This window comes from Cervus canadensis, chromosome X (assembly GCF_019320065.1).
Source record: "Cervus canadensis isolate Bull #8, Minnesota chromosome X, ASM1932006v1, whole genome shotgun sequence".
Lineage (NCBI taxonomy): Eukaryota > Metazoa > Chordata > Mammalia > Artiodactyla > Cervidae > Cervus > Cervus canadensis.
Genome location: NC_057419.1, coordinates 95,536,654 through 95,561,777, shown reverse-complemented (window position 1 = coordinate 95,561,777; position 25,124 = coordinate 95,536,654). Strand labels below are relative to the sequence as shown.

The 25,124-nt window shown below is 35.9% G+C and overlaps 1 protein-coding gene across 2 annotated transcripts in view; it reads left to right on the top strand.

Annotated features, from left to right (window-relative positions):
• The window catches only part of NRK (Nik related kinase), a 124,488-nt gene that overhangs the window by 55,776 nt on the left and 43,588 nt on the right, over positions 1-25,124 (top strand). For both annotated transcript variants that reach the window (XM_043458387.1, XM_043458388.1), the window contains exons 3-13: positions 322-378; positions 1,653-1,724; positions 7,572-7,697; positions 10,908-11,018; positions 12,779-12,869; positions 15,879-16,009; positions 17,878-17,932; positions 20,444-20,522; positions 21,566-21,741; positions 23,324-23,387; positions 23,797-24,964. In XM_043458387.1, coding sequence (XP_043314322.1) covers positions 322-378; positions 1,653-1,724; positions 7,572-7,697; positions 10,908-11,018; positions 12,779-12,869; positions 15,879-16,009; positions 17,878-17,932; positions 20,444-20,522; positions 21,566-21,741; positions 23,324-23,387; positions 23,797-24,964 — 2,130 coding nt within the window. The remainder of the gene's footprint in view (positions 1-321; positions 379-1,652; positions 1,725-7,571; positions 7,698-10,907; positions 11,019-12,778; positions 12,870-15,878; positions 16,010-17,877; positions 17,933-20,443; positions 20,523-21,565; positions 21,742-23,323; positions 23,388-23,796; positions 24,965-25,124) is intronic.

Genomic DNA, 25,124 nt, shown 5'->3' with positions numbered 1-25,124 from the left:
AAAAAAAAAAAAAGAAAGAAAGAAAGAAAAAAAAAAATTTTTTTTCCCCTAATTAAAAAAATCGTAAAAATCTATGTAAATGAAAGTTAAGGAGTAATGGGGGAGTAATAGGGAATTTTAAAGGAAAATAAAAGAGAAAAAATAAAAAAGAAAAAATATAAAAAAAATTTTTTTCTTTTTATATTTTTTCTTTTTTATTTTTTCTCTTTTATTTAGACTACAGTGTTTAACCTTATTTAATTTTAATATTTTTTTACTTTGCTTCTTGATTGCTGGATTATATAGCCAGTATTCAATGTTTATTACTATCTTATGTTTCAGGGACTCCATGAAAAGACTGGTGCCTTTACAGCTGTGAAAGTGATGAATGCTCGTAAGGTAATATTACATCCTGTCTGTATTCTGTTGCTTAGTGGACTGTGGTCTTGGGATAAACAGCTCAGAAAATATTGTATTTGTTTTCTGCATCATTGTTATATATAATTATCTTAATTTGCATTTATTTGTAATTTAATATTATTTCTATCACTAGCATATTATTTTTATTATTGATTTATTACATTTACACATAAAATTGTAATCACAGCGAAAGTCCTATATATTCTTGTATTTTATAAAAATGAAAAATCCATCTTCCTGTCTATTTCTGGTTGATTATCTATTCCCAGGCATAGTAAACAGTAAATTTCCTCTAATATTTCATTACTCCTCTGTTTTATCATATTTCTTTCCCTCCCCAATAATTCCTTTTGAAAACTCAGTCCGTTAGGTTTTCAGTAGAAGGAAAAGAACTTGTCTGAGATGTACTTTTTTTTCATGTATTTTTTTAACAGATGCACAAGAGAGAGTTTAATTGGCAGTGTTCTGACTAACATTCATAAAGCTGTGTCATGGGTCATAATATATTGTCATAGATTATGCTAAGCCCTGATTTCTGTCCTCTTTCTTTAGCATGAGTACCTCACTTTCTCAAGATAATATTAGCATGGGCATAACAAAGGTCAAAATATTTTCACTTCACTATAACCTAAAAGAAAATTCTAAAATATCATATTTGAAAAAGTGTACATAGTCACTGAATTGTTATCAACGCCATAAACCGTTCTTTTCCAATTTGTGCAGGAAATGAATTGCTGAAACTATTTAAAGAGTTGCATGTTTTTTGTTTCATCAGTAAATGTCAAATGAATTTTGAGGTTTTATGAATTTATTTTACCCTGTAAACTACAACTTCCAAATAATCAGCTTGGTACTCCTTGAGTGAGACCCTCTAAAATACATATTCCCTTTTTTTCAACTTAATAGACTTTGACCTACATTTAATCTATGTTTTAGATACTCTGACTTGAAACAGTTAAAAATTATGTTCAGCCCATAGATAGTGTCAATTACCTCGTTTGTTAGAAGAAATAGCACTTTACAATCATCAAATTGTACTATTCCATAAATGGCAGTTAAATCTGTTACTATGAATTTTTTGCCAAGTTTCTGTGTATATAAGAATCTGATTTTTTAAATTAAAACTATTAGTGAAAATTGAGAGAGGAATTATGTTACTCTTTCATTTAGTATTTAAGCACAAAGTACTCAAGAATAAATCATTTTCAGAGTGTACCAGTGCATTTAATAAAGTTTTGTTCTTGGCTTTGCAGACCCCTTTACCTGAAATAGGAAGGCGAGTGAGAGTGAATAAATATCAAAAGTCTGTCGGCTGGAGATACAGTGTGAGTACTGAAAGTCTTCATTAGCGTCCAAAGCCATCTTTCCTTTAATTTTCAACTTTAAACTAATCCCTTTGTATTATATCATTATCTGTAGAAGGCCACCACTGAACTCTTCTTGCCTGAAAGTGATATTTATGTTTTTAATGTACTGACACAGATTCATTCATCATATTTGAACACTAGCATCTTTTGGAAAGTAGGGCCTAGAAGAAATGGTACCCTGAACAGGTAAGTGTTGACTGCAGGTGAAGGACTAAGTAAATTCACAGCACATATAGCTCGCTAGCTGAAGAATAACAAAAGAGATGATGGGAACAAGAGTGAATTTTGTCTAAAATTGGCCTTATGTGCTTAGTCACTCCATCGTGTCTGACTCTTTGCAACCCCATGGACTGTAGCCCACCAGGTTCCTCTGTCCCTGAGATTCTCCAGACAAGAATACTGGAGTGGGTTGCCATGCCATTCTCCAGGGGTTCTTCCTGACCGGGGGACCAAACCCAGGTCTCCTACATTATAGGCAGATTCCTTACCGACTGAGCCACCAGGGAAGTCTAAAATTGGCCTTGGCAAGATTCTTTTCATACCTTTTACATGATATTCTGGACTGACTGGCTTTTCCCCCATCAAGACTCTTAGAGACATTGCCATCATGTATGAGCCCAATGAAGACTACTCTCTTCATGTGTGAGAGAACAGTCATAGACAGAAAACCAACAGGCTGCCCAGCCTGAGTGTTCAGACATCTGACACAGTACTTGAATACATGAAGGAACGGGAAGGTGATTTCTACCTGAAGCTTTTTAACTGCCTTACAAAGCAGTCTCTATTACTCTGATAATTTGCTGGCTCTAGAATAAGCTCTGGCAAAGGATATTCTTTTTCAGTAGATCTTGATAATCTAGATGTTAGTGATCTATCAAAATATTCTGGGGGCCTAAATATAGAATTTTGTTCTAACAATATAACTGACATTTTTTCTTGATTTTCTCCCCTGCAGTTAGCTATCTAGTATTCAAATATTTTCAACCTTTTGTATCTTAATAAATATGCTTCCAGACTCATTTAAAAATAAGCTTTTCCATTAATAATCAGATCCAGAAGAACTTTCTAGTTATATTAAGACTGTATCGGTAAACAGTTTCATGATTAGTTTAAAAGTACCGGGCTCCTGTTTTGTTTACAGTGTCTCTTGGGAGACAAAGCATATCTAAATGTAAGAGGTAATGCTTATGTTAATCAAAAAGCTGTAAAAGGTAAGGTATGAAAATTATAATTTTTTCACTAATTCTGGTTTTATCAAATATTTGGGTTAATTCATTTGAAGATCATCTCCAAACTCTCTCTGAAGTCTTTCTATAGGGTAAAATACTTAGATTTTAGAATTGGGTGAAATTGCAATGCAAGTTTTGGCATCCTTGAGCTGCCTCTTCTTGACAAAAAGCAGGATATTCAGGCCACTTGGGATCAACTGGCCTTGAGCCAGGAAATGCTATAGCATCATATTACCGGGATATGTGTGAGAGTTTTAAATTACCCACTTGGCCTGATGGATATAATGTACTTATGTGTTTCTCACAAGCTCAACTTCCTGTTAATTGAGAATGGCAAACATACTAATGCTTTCCAAACATGTCTGATCTTGGTTTATTGGTTTTGGAGGAGTTTACATTTATGTGGGAGACCCACTCTTAGAAATTTTTCTAGTTGGGAGCTTTGAGTTCTCTGATTATATATTTTAGTAAGAAAAATAATTGATCAGCCAGTTAGCATCTCTAAATCATCCTGAATCCTTTGGGGTAAGAAGTTTGTGACTTGCACACACATCTCATTAATCAGGGGTTTACGAAAATAGCAGTAGTGTGGAAGTCAAGAAACATGAGTTCCAATGCCAAGTCTACTGCTAAATAGCTAAGAAGTACTTGGAAAAATGGTCTTACCTCTCTAGTCGTCAGGTTTCTCATAGGTAAAATGGCACCAGAATATTTAGCCTACCTATAACAAGAATAAAAGTATAGTTAAATACAACTACATAGTTGCCAGGAGCCCAGCTGTTCTCTTCCTGCTCAAGGACATGAGATTTCTACCTCAGAAAGAAAAGTAAGTTCTTTGATATCAAACTACCAAACAAGTTGAAGGACTCAATCTGGGCTGCGCTTCTCTTTAACCTGTTCTTTGTGTTCTTATTCTCACATTATCATCTCATTCTTATTTATTGCAGTCTTTATGAGTACATATTTCTCTCAGCAGAACCTTGGTGCCTTGCTAGAAACTGAGAGTACCCCTCTATATTTAGAATTGCTAGTTTCTAAGGTTTATTTCTATATGATGGCAGATATTGTTATCATTGCAAAGGATAACAACATCACAAAGGAAGCAGAAAGTTTAAGGGTCCTATATGGCAAGAATGAAAGCCATGAGGATTAGCCTTTAACTAAACAGGTTAAGGGAATGTGAAGGCAACTTATCAACCAAGCTTCCTTGGGAGGCTAGGGTGAAACTGGAACCTGAACTTCTATATAATTCTCCTGCTACAGGTGATTGTTTTAATTTTCATGCTTTTATTACACAATAAATGCAAATCCTGATGTTAGAGCTTCCAAGTGAAGAAATAAGGCTCCATCCCCTCCCCCAAAGACATTCAGGTATCTAGATTTGTTTTATAATTGTTGAATGTTTATGAATAAATCCACTGGAAAATACTAGGGAAATGCTAAAAAATGTTCTACAGATGTATTTTCCACTACCTTAAGGTTGTCAAGTCAAGTTAATTGAGGGAAATGCTGGGGATAACTAAAGATAGTTAGAGGTTCACCCATTAATTACTTTTAATGCCAGTGGGCCATGTTCTAATTCATTGCCCAGAATAAGTCAAAGGTATCCTTTTTCACTGGATTTCAGAACAGGAGTTTAACTTTATCTTTAAAAGTCTTCTTTTCTTCACATACTACAAATATATCTCACTCTGTACAGTGAGAGTATTCCTGAAAAGGTTATATAAATTGAACTTTTATAGATGCTGTAGGAGAGCTTTTTATATTTGCAATGAAATGAAATTTAGAGCTACTAGGAATTCAGACCACTGGATTGATAGATAGCTTTTTAACATATTTACCACTGTAGTGATTAGGAAAATAATGAATTTAAGCATATCTTTTAAAATTATAGGACAAATCAAACTAGAAACTTTAAAATTCAATTAAGGTAACGTGATACAAGCATAAGGATAGACATATAGATCAGTTCAGTTCAGTTCAGTAGCTCAGTCGTGTCCGACTCTTTGCGACCCCATGAACTGCAGCACACCAGGCCTCCCTGTCCATCACCAACCCCGGGAGCCTACCCAAACTCATGTCCATTGAGTCGGTGATGCCATCCAACCATCTCATCCTCTGTCATCCCCTTCTCCTCCTGCTCTCAATCCCAGCATCAGGGTCTTTTCAGATGAGTCAGCTCTTCATATTAGGTGGCCAAAGTACTGGAGTTTCAGCTTCAACATCAGTCCTTCGAATGAACACCCAGGACTGGTCTCCTTTAGGATGGATCTCCTTGCAGTCCAAGGGACTCTCAAGAGTTTTCTCCAATACCACAGTTCAAAAGCATCAATTGTTCGGCACTCAGCTTTCTTTATAGTCCAATTCTCACATCCATACATGACTACTGAAAAAGCCATAGCCTTGACTAGACGGACCTTTGTTGACAAAGTAATGTCTCTGCTTTTTAATATGCTGTCTAGGTTGGTCATAACTTTCCTTCCAAGGAGTAAGCGTCTTTTAATTTCATGGCTGCAATCACCATCTGCAGTGATTTTGGAGCCCAAAATAATAAAGTCTGTCACTGTTTCCCCATCTATTTGCCATGAAGTGATGGGACCAGATGCCATGATCTTAGTTTTCTGAATGTTGAACTTTAAGCCAACTTTTTCACTCTCCTCTTTCACTTTCATCAAGAAGCTCTTCAGTTCTCTTCACTTTCTGCCGTAAGGGTGGTGTCATCTGCATATCTGAGGTTATTGACATTTCTCCTGGCAATCTTGATTCCAGCTTGTGCTTCTTCCAGCCCAGTGTTTCTCATGATGTACTTTGCATATAAGTTAAATAAGCAGGATGACAATATACAGCCTTGACATACTCCTTTTCCTATTTGGAACCAGTCTGTTGTTCCATGTCCAGTTCTGACTGTTGCTTCCTGACCTGCAAACAAGTTTCTCAAAAGGCAGGTCAGGTGGTCTAGTATTCCCATCTCTTTCAGAATTTTCTACAGTTTATTGTGATCCACACAGTCAAAGGCTTTAGCATAGTCAATAAAGCAGAAATAGATGTTTTTCTGGAACTCTTTTGCTTTTTTGATATAGATCAGTTAAATAGAATTATTTCCATTTATCTGTGGTCAACTAATTTTCAACATGAATGAAAACACGATTTATAGGGAAAGACTAGACTTTTCAACAAATAATGCTGAGGTAACTAGATATCCACAGGTAAAAGAATGAAATTGGTTCCCTGCTTTCTATGAAAATTAACTCAAAATGTATAAAAAACCTAAATGTAAGATCTAAAACTATAAAATGTTTGGAAGAAAAGATTGGAGTTCATTTGGTGACCTTGGATTTGATAAGAGATCGTTAGATATGACACTAAAAGTACAAACAACAAAACAAGAAATCGATAAATTGGACTTCATCAAAATTTAAAATTTTGTGCCTCAAAAGACACTATCATGAAAGTAAAATGACTGCCCACAGAATGGGAGAAAATAATTGCAAATCATATATCTTATGAAGTACTTATATATAGAATATATAAATAAATCTTACAATTCAATCATAAAAAGACAAGTGACCCAACTTTAAAATAGGGGCAAAGATATTTTATTAGACACGCCTCTGATGATCATAAAATGGCTCATAAGTCCATGAAAAGATCCTTAACTCCATCAGTCTTCAGGGAGTTGCAAATCAAAACAATGAGATAATCACTTTACACCCACTATGGTGTTATAATAATTAAACAGAAAATAATGAGTGTGAAGTGAGGGTATAGAGAAATGAGAACCATCATTCATTTGGGAATGTAAAATTGTATAGCCACTATGGAAAACAGTTTGACATTTCATCAAAATGTTAAATATAGCATTACCATTTGACCCAACAATTTTACTCCTAGGTATATACCAAAGGGAAATGAAAATATATATCTACATTAAAGTTGAAATGAATGTTCATAGCAGCATTATTCATACTAGATAAAAGGTAGAAATAACTCATTCAGTTGATGAATGGTAAATAAAAAAGAATGAAATACTGATATGTATTACAACATGGATGAACCCTGGGGGGGAAAACAAACTAGTCATAAAAGTTTATATACTATATTATTTTCATTTATATAAAATGTTAAGGATAGATAAACCTATAGAGATAGAAAAAATATTTGTGGTTGCTTGAAGCTGGGATGTGGTGGCAGAATTTGGGGGTGATAGCTAAAGAGTATGGGATTTCCTTTTGGGGCGATAAAAATGTTCAATGGTTGAATAATTTTTTTAATATACTAAAACCATTGACTTTTGCAGTTTAATTGTGTTATTCCATTTAGTGCAAACTTCATACAGTGGTCACTGCTGGTCCAGGGGTCATACTTTAAGAACCATTGAATTAAAAGATACTCAATTGACCTTTATTTTCTCCCAAATTCCCAGTTAACCCCACATCTCCATTCTGAGAGTTCTAGTTGAGATTTTATTATACATTGTTGTGGGGTATTTGATTCTCCTTCTTTGATCTACTATAGCTTAGGATACCATAGTCATTGAGTGGCATAGCTTAGGAATTTTACTATCCTTATTCTGTAGGATGAAGAAGAGGATCTCAGGACTGAACTCAACCTTTTGAAGAAGTACTCTTTCCACAAGAACATTGTGTCCTTCTATGGTGCATTTTTCAAGCTGAGTCCCCCTGGCCAGAGGCATCAACTTTGGGTGTGTATTTAGTTACCTTGATCTTATTGCATAAGACTGTCTCACTTCAGAACATATGCTTTCATAAATTGAGATGTCATTTTTGTGCACCTACAGAAGAACTTAAGCATGCAGCTGCTCAAAGTAGTATGAAAAAAATGTGCTCTAATTCCTGGAAATGAGAGTGATAAAATATGGAAAAGTAAATTAAGTAACTGGCAAGGGGTTCGGGGGTAGGATGTGAGAAGACTCAAATGAATACTGGAAATATCTAACATATTTCTTTTCAAATAGAGTTTTGCTGCTTTTAACTTTATGTAGCTAATACATTTGCTTATAAATTAAAGGTATAGCTAAGGAGATTACCTGATGGATTTGGGCCCAATGACTGAATAATAAATATCTATTCTAAGTCACACTTGGAATGAGTATATGAGTACAATTTAAGTGTTTGCTAAGTGCAATTATATTTAAACATAATTTCTAGAAACTGTTTTTCTAAATGGTTAGTTGACTTATCCTTTTCTTAGGCTTCATGCCTATAGTATCATGAATTACAAATCAATGAGCTATAAATTTTAAAAGCTAACTGAAACCCATGCTACAGTTACCAGAATTGTTGCTGCCCTCTCCTATAGGAGACATAATCAAACCATAAGAAAGTGAGCTTCAATCAAATATATCTTTATTTAAAAAGGAATATTTAGAACATCATCTGGGGTCTGTGAACATTCTCTTGCCTTTCTAGTCCACGTTAAGAGTGGTATCTTTTAAATAATACCTGAGACTTTTCAGAATTTTTAAGAGTCAGAGAAAGATTCTGTTACATTTTATATGTGAACTTTAAGAAGCAGGATAGTGGGCAATATAGGAAGGTTTCAACAAGGGATTGAATTGAAGCTGTGGTTCTCAAACTTTAGCCTGCAACAGAATTTCATGGAGATCCTAATAAAAACAGATTGCTGGCCCCACCCATGGAGTTATTAATTCAGTTAGTCTGGGGTAGGGAGTCCACAAATTTGCACTTTTTAATAAGTTTACAAGTTATGTTGATGATACTCATCTGGGTACCACATTTTGAGAACCCTCTAATTTAGAGATCTTCAGTTTAAACCTATTTTCTCCCAAATGTCCAGTTAACTAAATCCTCTATTCTCTGACAATGCCAGTTAAAATTTTGTTAAATACCACTGTGCATTTTTCATGGCTACTGTTTTTTTTTTTTCCTTTTGGAGGGGCATACAACATTTGTCTTTAAATATATTTTTACAAGTTTTTTTTCTCTTGACAGTATGGCAGTCTACTTATTAGATATGTTTCTCAGTGCTCAATTAATTCAGTCATATAACATCTATTCATTCGAAAGCTATCTGCTTCCAGGCTTTCTCCTAGATGCTGAGGATACAATCGTAAGCTGAATTTCCATGGATCTGGCCCACTGGAGCTTATAGTCTATTTGTGAAGACAAATATCAATCAAATAATCACACAAATAAATGTATAATTGGTCAGAAGGGAAGTAACATGCTTTTTTTGTGGGCAAATAACAAAGGAATCTAAGTTAGGGAAAGGAAAACTCTTCCGTGAGAAACTTTTTCTTACACTGATATCTGAAGGATAAATAGGCACTGCATGCAAAAGTTATTTGTTGAGGTAAGAGTTTTCCTGGGACCATTCACACTTTCTTAGCTATGTAAATCTGAACACCTAGGAAGCAAATAACAAAATAATTACCATTTATAAAGTATAGTCAGGCACTGTGCATACAAATTCGGGAAAAATGAGAACGTCTTGCATTCTTTTCATAGTAGAACTCCTCTGAGTCGGGTAATACTGGCAAAATTTTCCAGTGTTCACCTTAGTGAATGACTTTAATTCATGTTTGTCATGGTTCAAAATGAGCCCCTTTCTTCCAATACCACAGTGTATATGTTGTAACCATTCGATATAGTAGACATGAAAATTAACCTTTTTGTGCTTTATCTGTAGTATCTGGTTTGCTTTTCTTATCTTCGTTTATTGAAATAGTGTACTCAGGTAAAAGACTGTGTTATATCAGTTGTGAACAAATATAAAATAAGGAAGTAATTTTCTGAAAGGACAATCTTAGCATTCCAAAAGGAAATAAGGTATACCTTTTAAATATTCATGATTTGGGGCCTGTCCTTTTACTTCCTTTCATCTATGGCAATAATTAACTTACCTATAGTTTTTTTTAAAAAGGCATGTCTTGTTCTACTGACAAAGTAGTATTGACATTTGACATTGGCACTAGTGCAAAACCTGTACTTAAAGAAAAGTTTGTGAAATTGATTGTAATAGTCAGATTCTCCTTCACATTGGTCAGTCCTCTAGTTAGCTAATATATGAAAGCAAATTTACTAGTTGGGCACCTGATTCATTAGTGGCAAAATCAAATTTCCTGAGAAATTGCATTTGTTAATAAAGTAAAATCTGAATGAGACACTGTCAGAATATTAGCCTTAAAATAGACTTTCCTTAGTGGTTTATTTGGAAAAAATTTCCCTACAGTAGTGGAACTGACAGTTTCCCCCTTCAGGTTGTATTTTGCCAGTATCTTGGGGAAAATATTCTAAAACTTGAAAATAAACACATGTAAACCCATGGCTGATTCATATCAATGTATGGCAAAAACCACTACAATATTGTAAAGTAATTAGCCTCCAACTAATATAAATAAATGAAAAAAAAAACAAACAAAAAAAAGAAAAGAAAACAGCAATAAAAACTAATCTAGTCAATGTTTAAGTGTAAATTGTTTTGAGATTCCCCTCCATATCCTGTTTTTCCACCCGCAAACTATTCCCTCAACTGTCTTTTTTGTTCTACTCCAGTCATCACTCAGGCTTAGCCCTGTGCAAGCTTTTTTCTAAAGGCATGTGCTCATTCTGTTCTCAATAAGCTGAATGTTCTTCTTTCTCAGCATATCCAAACAGAACCTATCCTTCAAGGCTTAGCTCAGATCCTACCTACTGGTTTAAAAATCCCTGGTGCGGTACCTCCTTTCTCTCCCTCCAGAGATCTTTGGATTTTTTTTTCAGTTCTTTCTCATTCTACTAGTTTCCTACCAGACAATTAAGCCAGTCTTTGCGCAGTATCTTAATGTCTAAACATAACATATACATGTAAGCCATATGAACTAAAACTCTCCAGATATTTTCAGAGAACTACTTTCTAAATCTTGATACTTTCTTTGCTGGCTTCCCTGCAGATGGTGATGGAGTTATGTGCAGCAGGCTCAGTCACTGATGTAGTGAGAATGACCAGAAATCAGAGTTTGAAGGAAGATTGGATTGCTTATATTTGCCGAGAAATCCTCCAGGTGAGCATTCATATAGTCATTTGCCCCTGACCTTGAAAAAACCTGGGGGTAATATATTCAGTGTGTCTTATACTTGCTCATATAGGATGGTTTAAAAATTCTAAACTTCTGGATCAGGATACTGAAAAAGACCAAAAGGCTTTAGAGAAAGCAGCTTTCACGTAATGTGAAATGCCAAATCATGGCTTTTTTTTTTTCCGTTTATTTTTATTAGTTGATTCATGTCAATGTATGACAAAAATCACTACAATATTGTAAAGTAATTAGCCTCCAACTAATAAAATCATGGCTTTCAATGGCCCTTTCAGAGTTAGACTACAGTGTTTGGTGGATCATGGGTATAATAACTTAGAGTGTTAAGTTGTTGTGATTTTTAGAGTTTTTTTTTTTTTTTAAAGCATAGCACTGTCATTGGAGATTAAGATGGGTTGAGAAATCCGTGTTTTACTCAATGGCTTCAAATCATCTACAACTCTTTTGCAGACAGATATCCTCTCTGAATAATGTCTTAACTTAAAACATTCCTTATTTTGAACACCAAATTGGATGAAAATGACAGTGTTCTTGATCTACCAAAATCAGATTTTTCTTTGTGTCTTAAGTGCTTAGAGTCATCCAAGAAGGATGTTAACAGAACTGAACAGCATCACTGATAAAAATATTAGAATGCTGTCTTAACTGGATTCACTCATAATAATAGTGTACGTAGTTAAGAGTGCAAACTCTACCCCAATGTTCATCGCAGCACTTTTTATAATAGCCAGGACATGGAAGCAACCTAGATGCCCATCAGCAGACAAATGGCTAAAGAAACTGTGGTACATATACACTATGGAATATTACTCAGCCATTAAAAAGAATTCATTCGAATCAGTTCTAATGAGATGGATGAAACTGGAGCCCATTATACAGAGTGAAGTAAGCCAGAAAGATAAAGACCAATACAGTATACTAACGCATAGACTGAGTTTAAATTCTGGTTCATCATGTATTAGCTGTGTGTCCCTGAGTCAATTACTTAATTTCTCCAAATCTCATTTTCATCACCTGTAATTTGGGGTGGAATTAGCATCTTCCTTAAAAGATTGCTGTAAGGATTTAAGAGTTGACTTCATGTAAAGTGCTTAGCGTAGTGCTTGGCAAAGAATAAGGACTCAATTGATATTAGCTGTTTTCACTGTTATTTCTATTATTAATCTCCTGTTAGTAAGTAGAGCAATCTCACTGAAGTCAGGACATGGGTTAGTTTTAGTGGTGAATGGTCTGGAGACAGCATGGTAAACCAATACAAATGGCAAGTACTTTAAAGTGAATTTCCATATTCCTTCAAATTCTCAGCCTACAAGGTTGACTTGAAAATATTTTGGACTAAACAAATGGTTGGATAAGTAGAGTAAAACAATGGCTGAGCTACAATAGTTCAGATATCCAGGTCTTTACTCAAGTGGTTAGTTGGAAAAATGGAGACTAGAAAGGAAGGTAAATGGCCCAATATATACAAGTATTAATTTTTGGTGTTGTTTCTCTCTTTCATGGGTGTCCTCATTTATTTTCCTTTCCTTATAGCTGAAAGTACTATTTCTGGGAACTGGTTGTAGTAGTTCCAGCCTAAAGAAGAATTTTGTCTGAAAAATGCAAATCTGGGCCATTTTTCTTACCAAAAGTCTTTCCAAAAATGCTAAGAACAGTACCAGAAAAAGAGAAAAACTATGTATTGATCTTGCTTTTTTATATAAATGTATATATGTATGCATATGCAGGGCTTAGCGCATCTTCATTCACACCGTGTAATTCACCGGGACATCAAAGGTCAGAATGTGCTACTCACTCATAATGCTGAAGTAAAACTAGGTAAGTTTATTCTTGTAATACTTTAAATGAACCCCAAAATATCTTAACAGAGAAAAATCCTTCAAGATTACTGTTTTCTCTCATCATGTCACTAATATCCCCCTCTACTTGTTTAGGCTATGTCATCCCTGCCTGCAAAATAAATCAAAATTTGAAAATTTGTTTGGGAAGGGATGTGGGACAAGAGAAAGATGCACCTAACTGTTTCTCAGAAATCATTTTGGGAACAACAACTTTGAAATGGGAGTTTTACGTTTTGGTCATTGCTTTACCTTCTATTGGGCTTACCAGGCGGCTCAGTGGTAAAGATTCCGCCTGCCAATGCAGGAGATACAGGTGATGCGAGTTTGATCCCTGGGGTCAGGAAAATCCCCTGGAGGAGGGCATAGCAACCCACTCCAGTACTCTTGGTGGGATCTGCTATTGTATTTATTTCAACAATTTAATTGAGTGTTTACCATGTGCAAGTTTCTGTGTCATGGATAAGGATTAAACAAAAAGACAATTCTTCCACATCACAGAGCCATATTTTCCAAAGAATATCTAAGAACTTTTAAATTTACTTAAGCACAAATTGCTTCATTGGAATTTTCCCTCAAATATTTAAAGAACTGATATAAGTTAGAAATGATGCTCCAGTAATATCCAAATCAAATTCAGAATTAGAAATCTAAAATCCAGAGTTTCTAGCTTTCAGTTCCAGGGTTCAGAATGGCATACTTTATTGAAAATAATTGTTATATTGTCTCACAGGCACACAGGGAACAATATGTTGTGCTCTTTAATGTTTAAAATAAATATTGTTGGTTGATTTCTAAATAATATCATATAAATAATGTCAGTACTATGTAATGGCAGATGACCTCATTGATACAGAACATAAAATCATTGGCGTCAAATCCTGTATTTAGTCATATCAATTCTTGCCTACCATATCTGTGTGTGAGTATGTGTGTGTGTGTGTGTGTGTGTGTGTGTATTAGTCACTCAGCTGTGTCCAACTCTTTGCAACCCCATGGGGTGTAGCCCACCAAGTTCCTCTGTCCTTGGGGTTCTCTAGGCAAGAATACTGGAACAGGTTGCCATTTCCTTCTCCAGGGGGTTTGCCTGACCCAAGGATCAAAGCCGGGTCTTCTGCATTGCAGGCAGACTCTTTACCATCTGAGCCACCAGGGGCTTCCCTACCATATCTCTAGCATGATCTTAAGATCATTCCCATTTTTCCTGCCAAATAAATATAACCAGAATAGAGATTTTGTTCATTCACTAAGAATGCTTTTCACTGAATATTTGTGGAAGAAGCATGTGGTAATAATTGTTCCTGCAGCAAGTTAAAAGTAATTTCAAGAAAATGTATTGTTCTTTTGTGTCTAAAAGCTACAAAGCTAGAAACAGAATTTTAAGACACTGTGTTAAAATACACAAGGGTCATTTGGATCTCACAGTGAAATGTGCAGCATGGATATAGTATGTCACATGGCTACACTCTGTGTTCACATGTGGCAGTGCTCCCATATATTTGGGTCAAGTTGCTAGCCAACCCTATCATCTGCATCACAGAAGAGAAATTGTAAGTAAGTGAAAAGCCTCTGAAAAATCTGTCACAAAGTCCCCACACTAGAGATCATGTACTTGACTCTGTAGGAGAGACCTTTTAGCACTGGATTAAAATTTATCCAGGCTTCTTATCTATATATAATCCTTATACATTGGTTTTTAGATTTCTTAGATCCCACAATATTTTTAAATGACAAGTTATAAGGAGAAGGTTGAAGAAGCCAACCCAAAGGGAGTAATAGAAAGGAGAGAGACTGGACAATGACTATATTGCAATTGCAACTGATCAATAATCCTCATATTCTGGTCCCTAAGTCAGTAAGGAAAAGGTGAATGATGCCACTGTTGGGATCTCATCCCTACTTTTAATTTCAGCTTTTCTTTTTTTCCTTTTTCTTCCATTTATCACTCTTTTCTTCCAGTCTTTTCTCATTTTCTTTTCTTCTTTGAATGTCATATATAAGCTTATGGCCTTCATAGATATTTCTTGGCCCTTAAAGTTGGCCCTCAGGGATAGTGAGAATGCTGAACTCTGATGTAACCTATTCTCAGAAAAAAGCATCTAGATAATGAAATTGTGCAACACCCAATGATTATTTTTCATGTATTATGGACATTGTGTTGATATTGTTCTTATTAGTCCTTCCTTTAACACTGCCTTAAGCTCTTAACTTTTTAATTTTTCTTTTCTTTTCCTAAGTTCTTTAAACTACTTTTCAGTGAAGGTTGCTAGCCATCCTCTAGATTCCTGGAAACCATTCTAAATTAGAAAATCTACTTCATTTTTCATCCATGTCTTATTTTTTCTGGACCAAATAACCCCAGTCTACTTTAGCCTTTTTTCTGTCTGTTTCTGAGGATACCATACTAAATATTTTCATATAATATATCCCACAGATGAATAGAAGACTGAACTTTAATAGTCTAAGCTGAGATATGGATACCACACTAAATATTTGCATCTGATTCAGAAGATCTGTAGAAGAACTTAAACTAAATTTTAGCATAAATTTATTTTTCTTTATTAGTGTAGTAGAACTTTCTAACATCATGAGTGAGACTTCCTAATAAAGTACTAATAAGTTTTTGATTTCTTAGATGTTGCTTATAGTGCTGGTCTTTTTCCAGCTTGGTGGCAGGTCCAAACACTACATATGTTATCACTTCAGAGGTTTAGAGTATACTGATTGAACTTTATTTTTAATATTCATGGTAAACATTCAGCCAAACCTACTGTAGATTTATAATAGCACTGCTGAATCTCTTTCCAACATAAATAGCAGCAAAAGCCTATTTCCCAGTGTTACGGGAGTAGACTTCATGGTAAAGTTTGCTGGGCTGGAATGAAAATCTGTTATCCATTGTGGCTTTTGTATTGGCTTTCCAAGTTAAAGCAATAACTTATTGAGCTTTTTGTTACTCATTAATTATTTTGACAAATGAATTTTGCAGTGGATTTTGGAGTGAGTGCCCAGGTGAGCAGAATTAATGGGAGGAGAAATAGCTTCATTGGGACACCATACTGGATGGCACCTGAGGTGATTGACTGTGATGAGGACCCCAGACGCTCCTATGATTACAGAGTAAGTGTAAGGATTCAAATAGTAGGAAACAAAATTTGTAAAGCACTTTTGACTTTTTATTTTAAATTATGAAATAAAAGAATAAAAACCACTACTTGAATAAGAAGTACTAGCCACTATTTCTATATGTGGTTTGATGATGTGTGTAAAAATAATATTTTCTAAGAATGTAGGCAAAGTAGACCATTGGGAGTTATCCATATTTGAGGAAGAATGTCTAGTTCATCTTGCTTACAACTTCTTGGTAAAGAATATTATATTATGTGGCTTTATATGGAAATTTAACTTCCAGGGACAGAGTGCTTTATAAACTTAAAACTGAATAAATGTAAAGCCAATTATTAATCCCCACAGTAACTTAGCTCCAAAGAGAAAAAAAAAAATAATTTGATTACTCAGGGTAATGGAGAAAGTCCTTGGCATGGTTCAGCTCCAAACCACAGAAAATCAGTGGAATAGACAAATTAAGTAACAATTTATGCTATTTATTAAAATTTCCACTGAAGCTACAATTTGGACAATATACATCTATGTACACATTTCAAAAAGCTGATATGGAAAGAAAACACTCCATTTGCTATAGACTGGAAAAACCACACTCACTCTCCACATCATAACTCATCCAAACAATTCATTGTGGTTTCGTTGTGTGGAACCTAGGACTCAATACTCAAAGTTGATTAATTCAAATTTCATCTCTTTTCCTTTTCCCTTAAATGCCCTCTGCTTGATTTGCAAGCAGATCTGTTGAGAGCCAATACTATTAGGAGCTATGGAGACAATGGAAGCATAATGTTCTTTAAGTGACTTGCTGTAACAATAATGCTTTATAGTTGTAAGTTTTTGGCAGTCTTCCAAGGACTTTCACCCATATTAATTACACATTTTTAATTTTCAGTCCCACATAACTTAAAGAAAGCTTAAACTTATATCATTACAACAACTCTTTGAAGCTAAGACATCTATAATCAGGTATTTTAAGAATTCAGTTAACTTGTCTAGGAGTCATTAAGCCAAACAGTGCACTTCTAGCCCTGTGCCATTTCTACATTCTAAAAAACAAAGTACAGTTAACAGTAGTGAAGGTCATTTCCTAGAGCCTCCTAAAATGTATAATTTCCTAGAATTATAATAATTCTGTCCTCAGTTTCCTGTATTCAAGAAACTCCTGAAAGTGCTTATGTATATAGTATTTCATTTAATATTTATGCTACTTCTATAACATGGATCCTATTATTATCATCTCTATTTTGAAAGTGAAAAAAAGAAAGTGTTAGTCACTCAGTCATGTCTGACTCTTTGCGACCCCATGGACTGTAGCCCTCTAGGCTCCTCTGTCCATGGAATTCTCCAGGTAAGAATACTTGAGTAAGTAGCCATTCCCTTCTCCAGGGGATCTTCCTGACCCTGAGATCAAACCCATGTCACCTGTGTTTCCTGTATTGCAGGCAGATTCTTTACCGTTTGAGCCACCAGGGAAGCCCTAATTTACATAGAGTAAAATTGAGGTACAGAGTGTTAAATCATTTGCCTAAGATCTGACTTCTTTAGAACTAGTAGTATGTGATTGGACTTCTTTACAGCAAATTCCTTTTGGTATTCCAGTTAAGGTAACAATAGCAATACATCCAAGATGAATTTTCCTTTCACTGAATCCCCACCCATATCAACTTGTGTAGTACAATACTGGCTGGTCACAAGGCCAGATAACATCTCCCTCTAACATCAGTCAATAATGAAGAAAACCCATAAAATGGCTGTGGCATTGGTACCTCTCCTCAGTGAAAGATTGTTTAGAGATTCTAAATACTATCTGTTTCCCACTTGTAAGTGACATTTTTTTTTTTTTTTGGTCTTTTCCTTTGCAGAGTGATGTGTGGTCCGTGGGAATCACTGCTATCGAAATGGCCGAAGGGGCTCCTCGTGAGTAATGATATTTGATGTTGGTTAAAAGTTATGGAAACATGCTGTAGAAGTCTGTACTTGTACCAGTCAGCTTGTACTGATCACACAGGTGCCATACCACATGCCAAACTATAAATGATGGTCTTTCCCAAATTATGAAATGCCGTAGTCAGAATGGCCAGACATGTCTGTAAGAAGAATTTGTATTTTTCTCTGTTAAGATATCTTATTTTAGGCTGATTGAGTATTGACTCAATTTAGCCTCAATAACATTTGGTCACGATAGTAATAACCAAACAGAATCTAAAGGTGTTCCAGTACATATTCACTGATGGCATATTTAGGTTTCTGAACACTTACACACTTCAGACTGTGCCAGTTAAGAAAATCCTCCAGTAGTTCCTTTTAATTGAGCCAATCCTCAGCAGTATTGAGAAGGAAGCTTTTTCCCCCCCTTTGGAGTCAGTCCAGCTATCATTGGTGCCTTCCGTGCTCCTGTCAGCCATTCCATTGCCCCTCATTGTTCAGTAGGCTCCATTTTCTCTTGTTTCCCCCTCCTCTTCATTGAAGTAACCTGTCAGCAGTCTATTCTCTCAGGTTACTGCTTTCTGGTAGGAAAGTAAAAGTGGAATGTGAACTTGAGTATAAATGATTAATAACCAGCAAATGTATAATCCCATAAACAGGGCATATTTGCTGTTCTCAATACCTAAATCCAAGAATATAAATGATAACCACATTCATAGTATTGATGAGAAGTGAGAGAAACGCCTGAAGTGTGTATTTCAGGGGGCAGGGCTTGCAACTGCTTTGCTTTTCCCTCTCCAAGCAGATCATGTAGGTTCCCATGTTCCTACGTGCTTCATCTGTACAATATCTACTGTTTTAGCACTGTGTTTCATGGCTAATGGGAGTAATTTCAAGGAGTAGAAATAATGGTAACATAATTGTTAAGAGTCTCTGGTGTCCCTTGGAATATCAAGAATTTCTGGTGTCCCTTGGAATATCACATATCACAGAATGGGCATGGATTAAAGCTGGGTCAGATATGGAGATCAGGTCACTGCACCTTCTATTAATTTATATAAAGCTTGATTTTTGAACAATTGCCTTTATATTACTCTAATGAAATTACCCTGGGGACTTTCTTTATACTACTATGAGAGGCCAATTTGGCACTGGAGTTTTTTGTGTTTTTTTTTTTTTTTTTTGAGATGTATTTTGGGAGAGGAAAGATTCCTCTAAAGAGTTATTAATATCAAATTGTCCTCACATGAATGACACACTTTTAGTATTAGGTGAAATTTACACCATGGCTCTCCTTTGGGGAATTATTGCACTGCCAGTTTTCTTTAATCAAAACACAAGAGGAAATAAGTAAAGTGAGACACATATTTAAACACTTATTGAAAAGCCCAGAATTCCCAAGCCAATGAGGTAATGAATTTATATACCAAATATTGGAGTAGGCTTTTCTTTGTATGGTTGTGTTTCTGAAAAAGAGAATGAAAGTCTAGTAATTTTGCACAGAATTGAGGTGCCAGATAGTTAAAATCTTTCTTGTAATATCAATAGCTAATATTTATTAAGTGCTTACTCTGTGCCAGACAGTTTTATAGGTACGTTGCCATTTAATCCAAATAACAACTCTTTGAAGGAATTCTTGATGTATTTCCTGTTTTTAAGATGAATTAACCAAAGCACAGAGAGATAAGTAATATGCCCAAGGTCACAAAGGTAGAATTAGGATTTGAACACAGATGATCTTATCTAAAGGGTGTGTTCTTAATAGTTGTGCGTGTGTGCTAAGTTGCTTCAGTCATGTCCGACTCTGCAATGCTATGGACTGTAGCCCAATATGGTCCTCTGTCCGTGAGAATTCTCTAGGCAAGAATACTTGAGTGGGTTGCCATGCCCTCATCTAGGAGATGTTCCAGACCCAGGGATTGAACCCATGTCTCTTATGTCTCCTGCATTGGCAGACGGGTTCTTTACCACTAGTGCCACCTAGGAAGCCCCTTCTTAATAGTTACATTGTATCTACTTCTTTTCCTAGGACTGTTAGCTTCCAAAACAGATTATTCTCATCTTTTTAGACTACTAAATCATTGTTTGCATATTATTGTGCATAGTTACTAGTATGGTTGACTTTTCAGCCTATAATTACATATTCCAGCTTTACAACTGTGGAGGATAGTGTCAGTACACAAACACACAGAAGAGTACATGTCTCCACCTGTATTTTTGACTTCTCTAGATATAAACCATCAATCCCACATTTCAAAAATTTGACCTAGTGTAATTTATTATTATTTGTCATACTTGGAAATAGTGAAGCTTTAGTATCTTATATAATGGACAGCTTGTATTAAAGTCAGCTTTTCCTCTAACTACCTTCTTTCATATCTGTTCTTCAGTGTCTATTCAACATGATACGTGGAAGAACACTGAGAATCCCCTCTGGAATTAGGAGTTTGTTCTGTAGTTACCTTTCTTACTCATTCTAAACTTATCTATTTTCCTTTGCAGCCCTGTGTAACCTTCAACCTTTGGAAGCCTTATTCGTTATTTTGCGAGAATCTGCTCCCAAAGTCAAATCCAGTGGATGGTAAAGATGAATGACTTAATCTTTTAAACACAGTAACTTGATATTTTTATATAGCAAAGAAGTTTTAATTCATTTGATCAGTCCTGTTTCAACATCCTTGTTGGACAATATTTCCTAAAAACAGATACCTTAAGGGGTCTAAATGAGTACTGTTCATTAAGAGCTAGCTAGCCAATTAGAAGTAATACTCTCCATGGTATATTATGATGACAATACTTCCCTGGCATTAGTGACATAGTCAGTTGTGTCTCCTGTAATGGGCTGGACCAATGGAAGTCATTTGTGAAGTTTCTCATTGAGCTTACATAGGCAGTCAGTGATTGACCCATAAAACTAAACATCCACAGAACCTAAAGAGGACTTGTACTCTCAGAGTGCTATAGCCCAACTAAACTTGGGAATCTTTTTTCCTGAAGTTTTTGGAATTAGTACATGAAGTTCTTTCTTATTCTCAGTATATATTACTTGCCCTGGTAAAAGTGGTTACTATGATTCAGTTGCTGACATTCTTCCTTGTGATTAAATTTAACCCTTCCCACAGATTCAGGCTTTCTGGTCACATCTGTTTCCATGGGCCATTTTATAAGATTAATCAGTCCTGGTGCTATTAACACCCTTTTCTGGATCATTACATTGACAGCTTTAGAGTTCAAAGTGCATATAGTCAAGCAAAACACTCAGGCTTCAAAATATGACTACTGTGGGATGACCAGTCTGGTCTCATGGTCTGCATAAATCACATCAACCACTTAATTGCCATCCCACCACTTGTCTATTTTACCACATACATTCTTCTGAACTCACTGAAGTTTCTACTATTATTTGGGTAGAAAGTATCATTGACTGTAGTCTCTTCTGAGGCTTCAATGGCATTGCTGTGTAATGTACATTGTCAAGCTATAAGATATCTGGTTATTGAAAAGACTATTACAGCTAAGACAACTCTCTCCAAAAATGTGACCTTCAGAGTGGCATGTGGGTGGAGGTGGGAGGTGTGGCATACCTGAGAATGCTCTTTTACCTCTTTGATTCATTTCTTTTAGGTCCCGCAAGTTCCATGATTTCATGGAAAAGTGCATGATAAAAAACTTCCTATTTCGTCCTACTTCTGCAAACATGCTTCATCACCCATTTGTTCAGAATATAAAAAATGAAGGACATGTTGTTGAGTCATTAAAGAAGCATCTTACTGGAATCATTAAAAAGAGACAGAAAAAAGGTAGGATATGTAAATCTTCATTTTACTGGAATAAATATTCAAATGAGAGAAAATTTTATTTTTTTTTAGGAAAAATAATGTTTAAGAATTAAGTTGAAATTAAAGTCTGAGGCCTTTTGACATTTAGCTTTTAATTCATTATCTCTTACTTGATCATATATATATATATATATATATATATATACACACACACATAGACACATAAGATTATAAATTTTTGCCAGTTCAATTAGCATGTGTTCATATTTACAAAGGCCTTTGAAAGCCTCAATAATAATTTTATGATGTGCTAATTTTATTTTAAGAAAACTAACTGGAGAAATAAACAGAAGATAACAAAATCTATATCTTATTGTTCTTTCTCATCTAATATGTTAACTCCAATTAGATAAATGGATTTATAATTAATCACTTATTGACTGCTACTTTTGATGTAGTATCAGTGAACTGCACATAGATGATTTTATGTATGAATCTCCAACTTTAAGATGTAATTAACAAAGCACATTTATGCAAATAAAATTAAGCTTCTAGATATTAATGCCAAAAATGACAGGATGGTTATTCATCAAATCCAGAGGAAACTACTTAGGAAATTCCGACTTTATAGGTTATATGCCATATTTTGTGTTTAATTTAGGGCACCATATGCAGAGTTGAGTGATAGAGGAATGGGAAGTGGGGAGCCTGAAAAAGATAGCAGGCATTCTCAGATGCACTATAGGATTGATTGCAGCCTATCTTCTTCTATCTGCATAACTATACATATCTTATTTTGGAGTGAGAAGCAGAAGGAATTATTGTATTTAACCATGGTAGAGAATTTATTGGGCAAACATCATCATAAAAGTTGACCAATCTCAAATGGGCACAGAAAGATACCACATCTAGTTGAGAATTCACTAACTTCCAGAGTTGCAAAATTTCCAAAATGTAATCTGCAGGAAAAGTCACATTTATATAGAAATTGATGGAAGATGTCAATATAGTTGTCCTAAACTTTCTAATGTAGGAAATTCAAAAGAAAACTCTTTTGTCTGTAAGTGTCTGTATTTCAGTACAGCACAGGTGATAGGAAAGATACCAAACATTTTCAGTGTGTTAGTTGTAAAAACCAGAATTTAGAGTTTTGCCTTCTCATTGAAAGGACCGAAGATCCTGATCCTCATTTTCAAGATCCTCATTGAAAGGACCAAAGATAGGTGTGGGCCCAAACCATAAAGTCCTTCCATCCATAGTACACACCTGTAAGCCATGCTCACCAACCATCTAGAGTTTCTCTTTGTCCCTTTGTCCCTTTACGTTTTTCAATTTTTTTCTCTTTAGAATTGCAGCAATCAGATTGCTATTTTTTTTCCTATGCAGAGAGAAATTAGTATCTGTGGAATAACTGTGCTGCAAAAGGAGGCCTAGGAATAAGGATATTGTCTACACCACCAGTAGATGTGATGTGAAGGGTTACAGCCCTCTTGTCCTTGTAAATTCACTCAGCATCCTGAGCAGTAAAGGGTGCAAATTGACTAAGGTGGATTTATTAATCTCTGTTGATTATTATGCATTATTCTTTTCTATTTCATAAAAGGAATACCTCTGATCTTTGAAAGAGAAGAAGCTATTAAGGAGCAGTATACCATGAGAAGATTCAGGTGCGTTAGATAACTTACATATATAATTTGATGTTAGCAATTCATGTAAGACAGTTGATTCCATATTGTGCTTAACTCAAAGAAACTTAATCCTCTGATCAAATAAAACAGATCTCTATTTTCAAGAGATATTTGAATGGAAATGTTGAGGAAAAAAATTTATTACTACTCAAAGAGTCCTTAATTTCTGACAATAGAATGATCAAGTAGATTATCAGACCATTAATATTGACTATATTGCTAATGTAAAAACTTTCAGACATTACAGGAATGATTTAAGAAAGATGTAGTGGAAGTATCTTTATTGCAGAAAAATGTTCATCTTTAAAAATAAAAGCATCTCCCCTGAATGACATCACTCTACTGACAACACTAATTGTATGGCAACCATTTGTACATTTATTTCTAGGGGACCTTCTTGTACTCATGAACTTCTGAGACTGCCTACCAGCAGTAGATGCAGACCACTTAGAGTCCTGCATGGAGAACCCTCGCAACCAAGGTGGCTACCTGACCGAGAAGAGCCACAGGTTCAGGCCCTTCAGCATCTCCAGGGAGCTGCCAGGGTGTTCATGCCACTACAGGCTCAGAACGGTACACCTAGGCCTCTACAGGGGCAAGTCCAGGCACCTCAGCGACTACAAGGGGCTGCACGGATGTTCATGCCACTACAGGCTCAGGTGAAGGCTAAGGCATCTATGCCCCTTCAGATGCAGATGAAGGCACCTCCACAACCACAGAGGACAGCCTGTATGTTTATGCCACCACAGGCTCAGGTGAAGGCCCCTAGGCCTCAACAGGTACAGGCCCAGGTATCCAAAAAGCAGCAGGCTCAGGGCCAACCCCAGGCATCAGGAGAGCCCCAGGATCTGGATCAGGTACCAGAGGAATTTCAGAGGCAAGATCAGGTACCTGAACAACAGCAAAGACATGGCCGGGTCCCTGAACAACAGCAGAGGCAGAACTACATACCTGAACAGCCACTGCAGCAGAATGGGGCACCCGAACAGCCAGAGGTACAGGAAGAGGCTGCAGAGCCTACACAGGCAGAGGTGGAGGCAGAGGAACCTGAGTCATTACGAGTCCATGCCCAGGTATTCCTGCCCCTATTGTCCCAGAACCACCACGTGCTGTTGCCACTCCATTTGGATACTCAGGTGCTCGTTCCGGTAGAGGGGCAAACCGAAGGGTCACCTCAAGCACAAGCCTGGGCACTAGATCTTACACAGGCAGTTGGCTCGGTTCAAGCAGTCATAGAGGGACTATCAAGAGACTTACTTCGAGCACCAAACGCACATAACTCAAAGCCGCTTGGTCCACTGCAAACCCTGATGGAAAACCTGGCATCAGACGTGTTTTTCTCTCAACCAGAACAAGCACGGAAGAAAAAATCAAAAGTTTCTAGTCTAAGGCAGGCATTGGCAAAAAGACTGTCACCAAAGAGGTTTCGGGCAAAGTTGTCACGGAGACCTGAAGTGTTTGAGCTCTCAGATTTAGAAGCCCATAGGCAAAGGCGCCAATGCAGATGGGAGGATATCTTTAATCAGCATGAGGAAGAACTGAGACAAGTTGCAAAAGTAAGAGTTTCTGATATTTTTCCTAAGTCAAATATGCAGAGAAAATATGCTAGTTCATAGTCAGGTGTTCCCTCTATAAAAACAAATGAAATAAATGTTCAGTGTGTCTCAGAGAAGATTAAATAATTTGGGCTTCAAGTAAATTATCCTGAAATTTCCA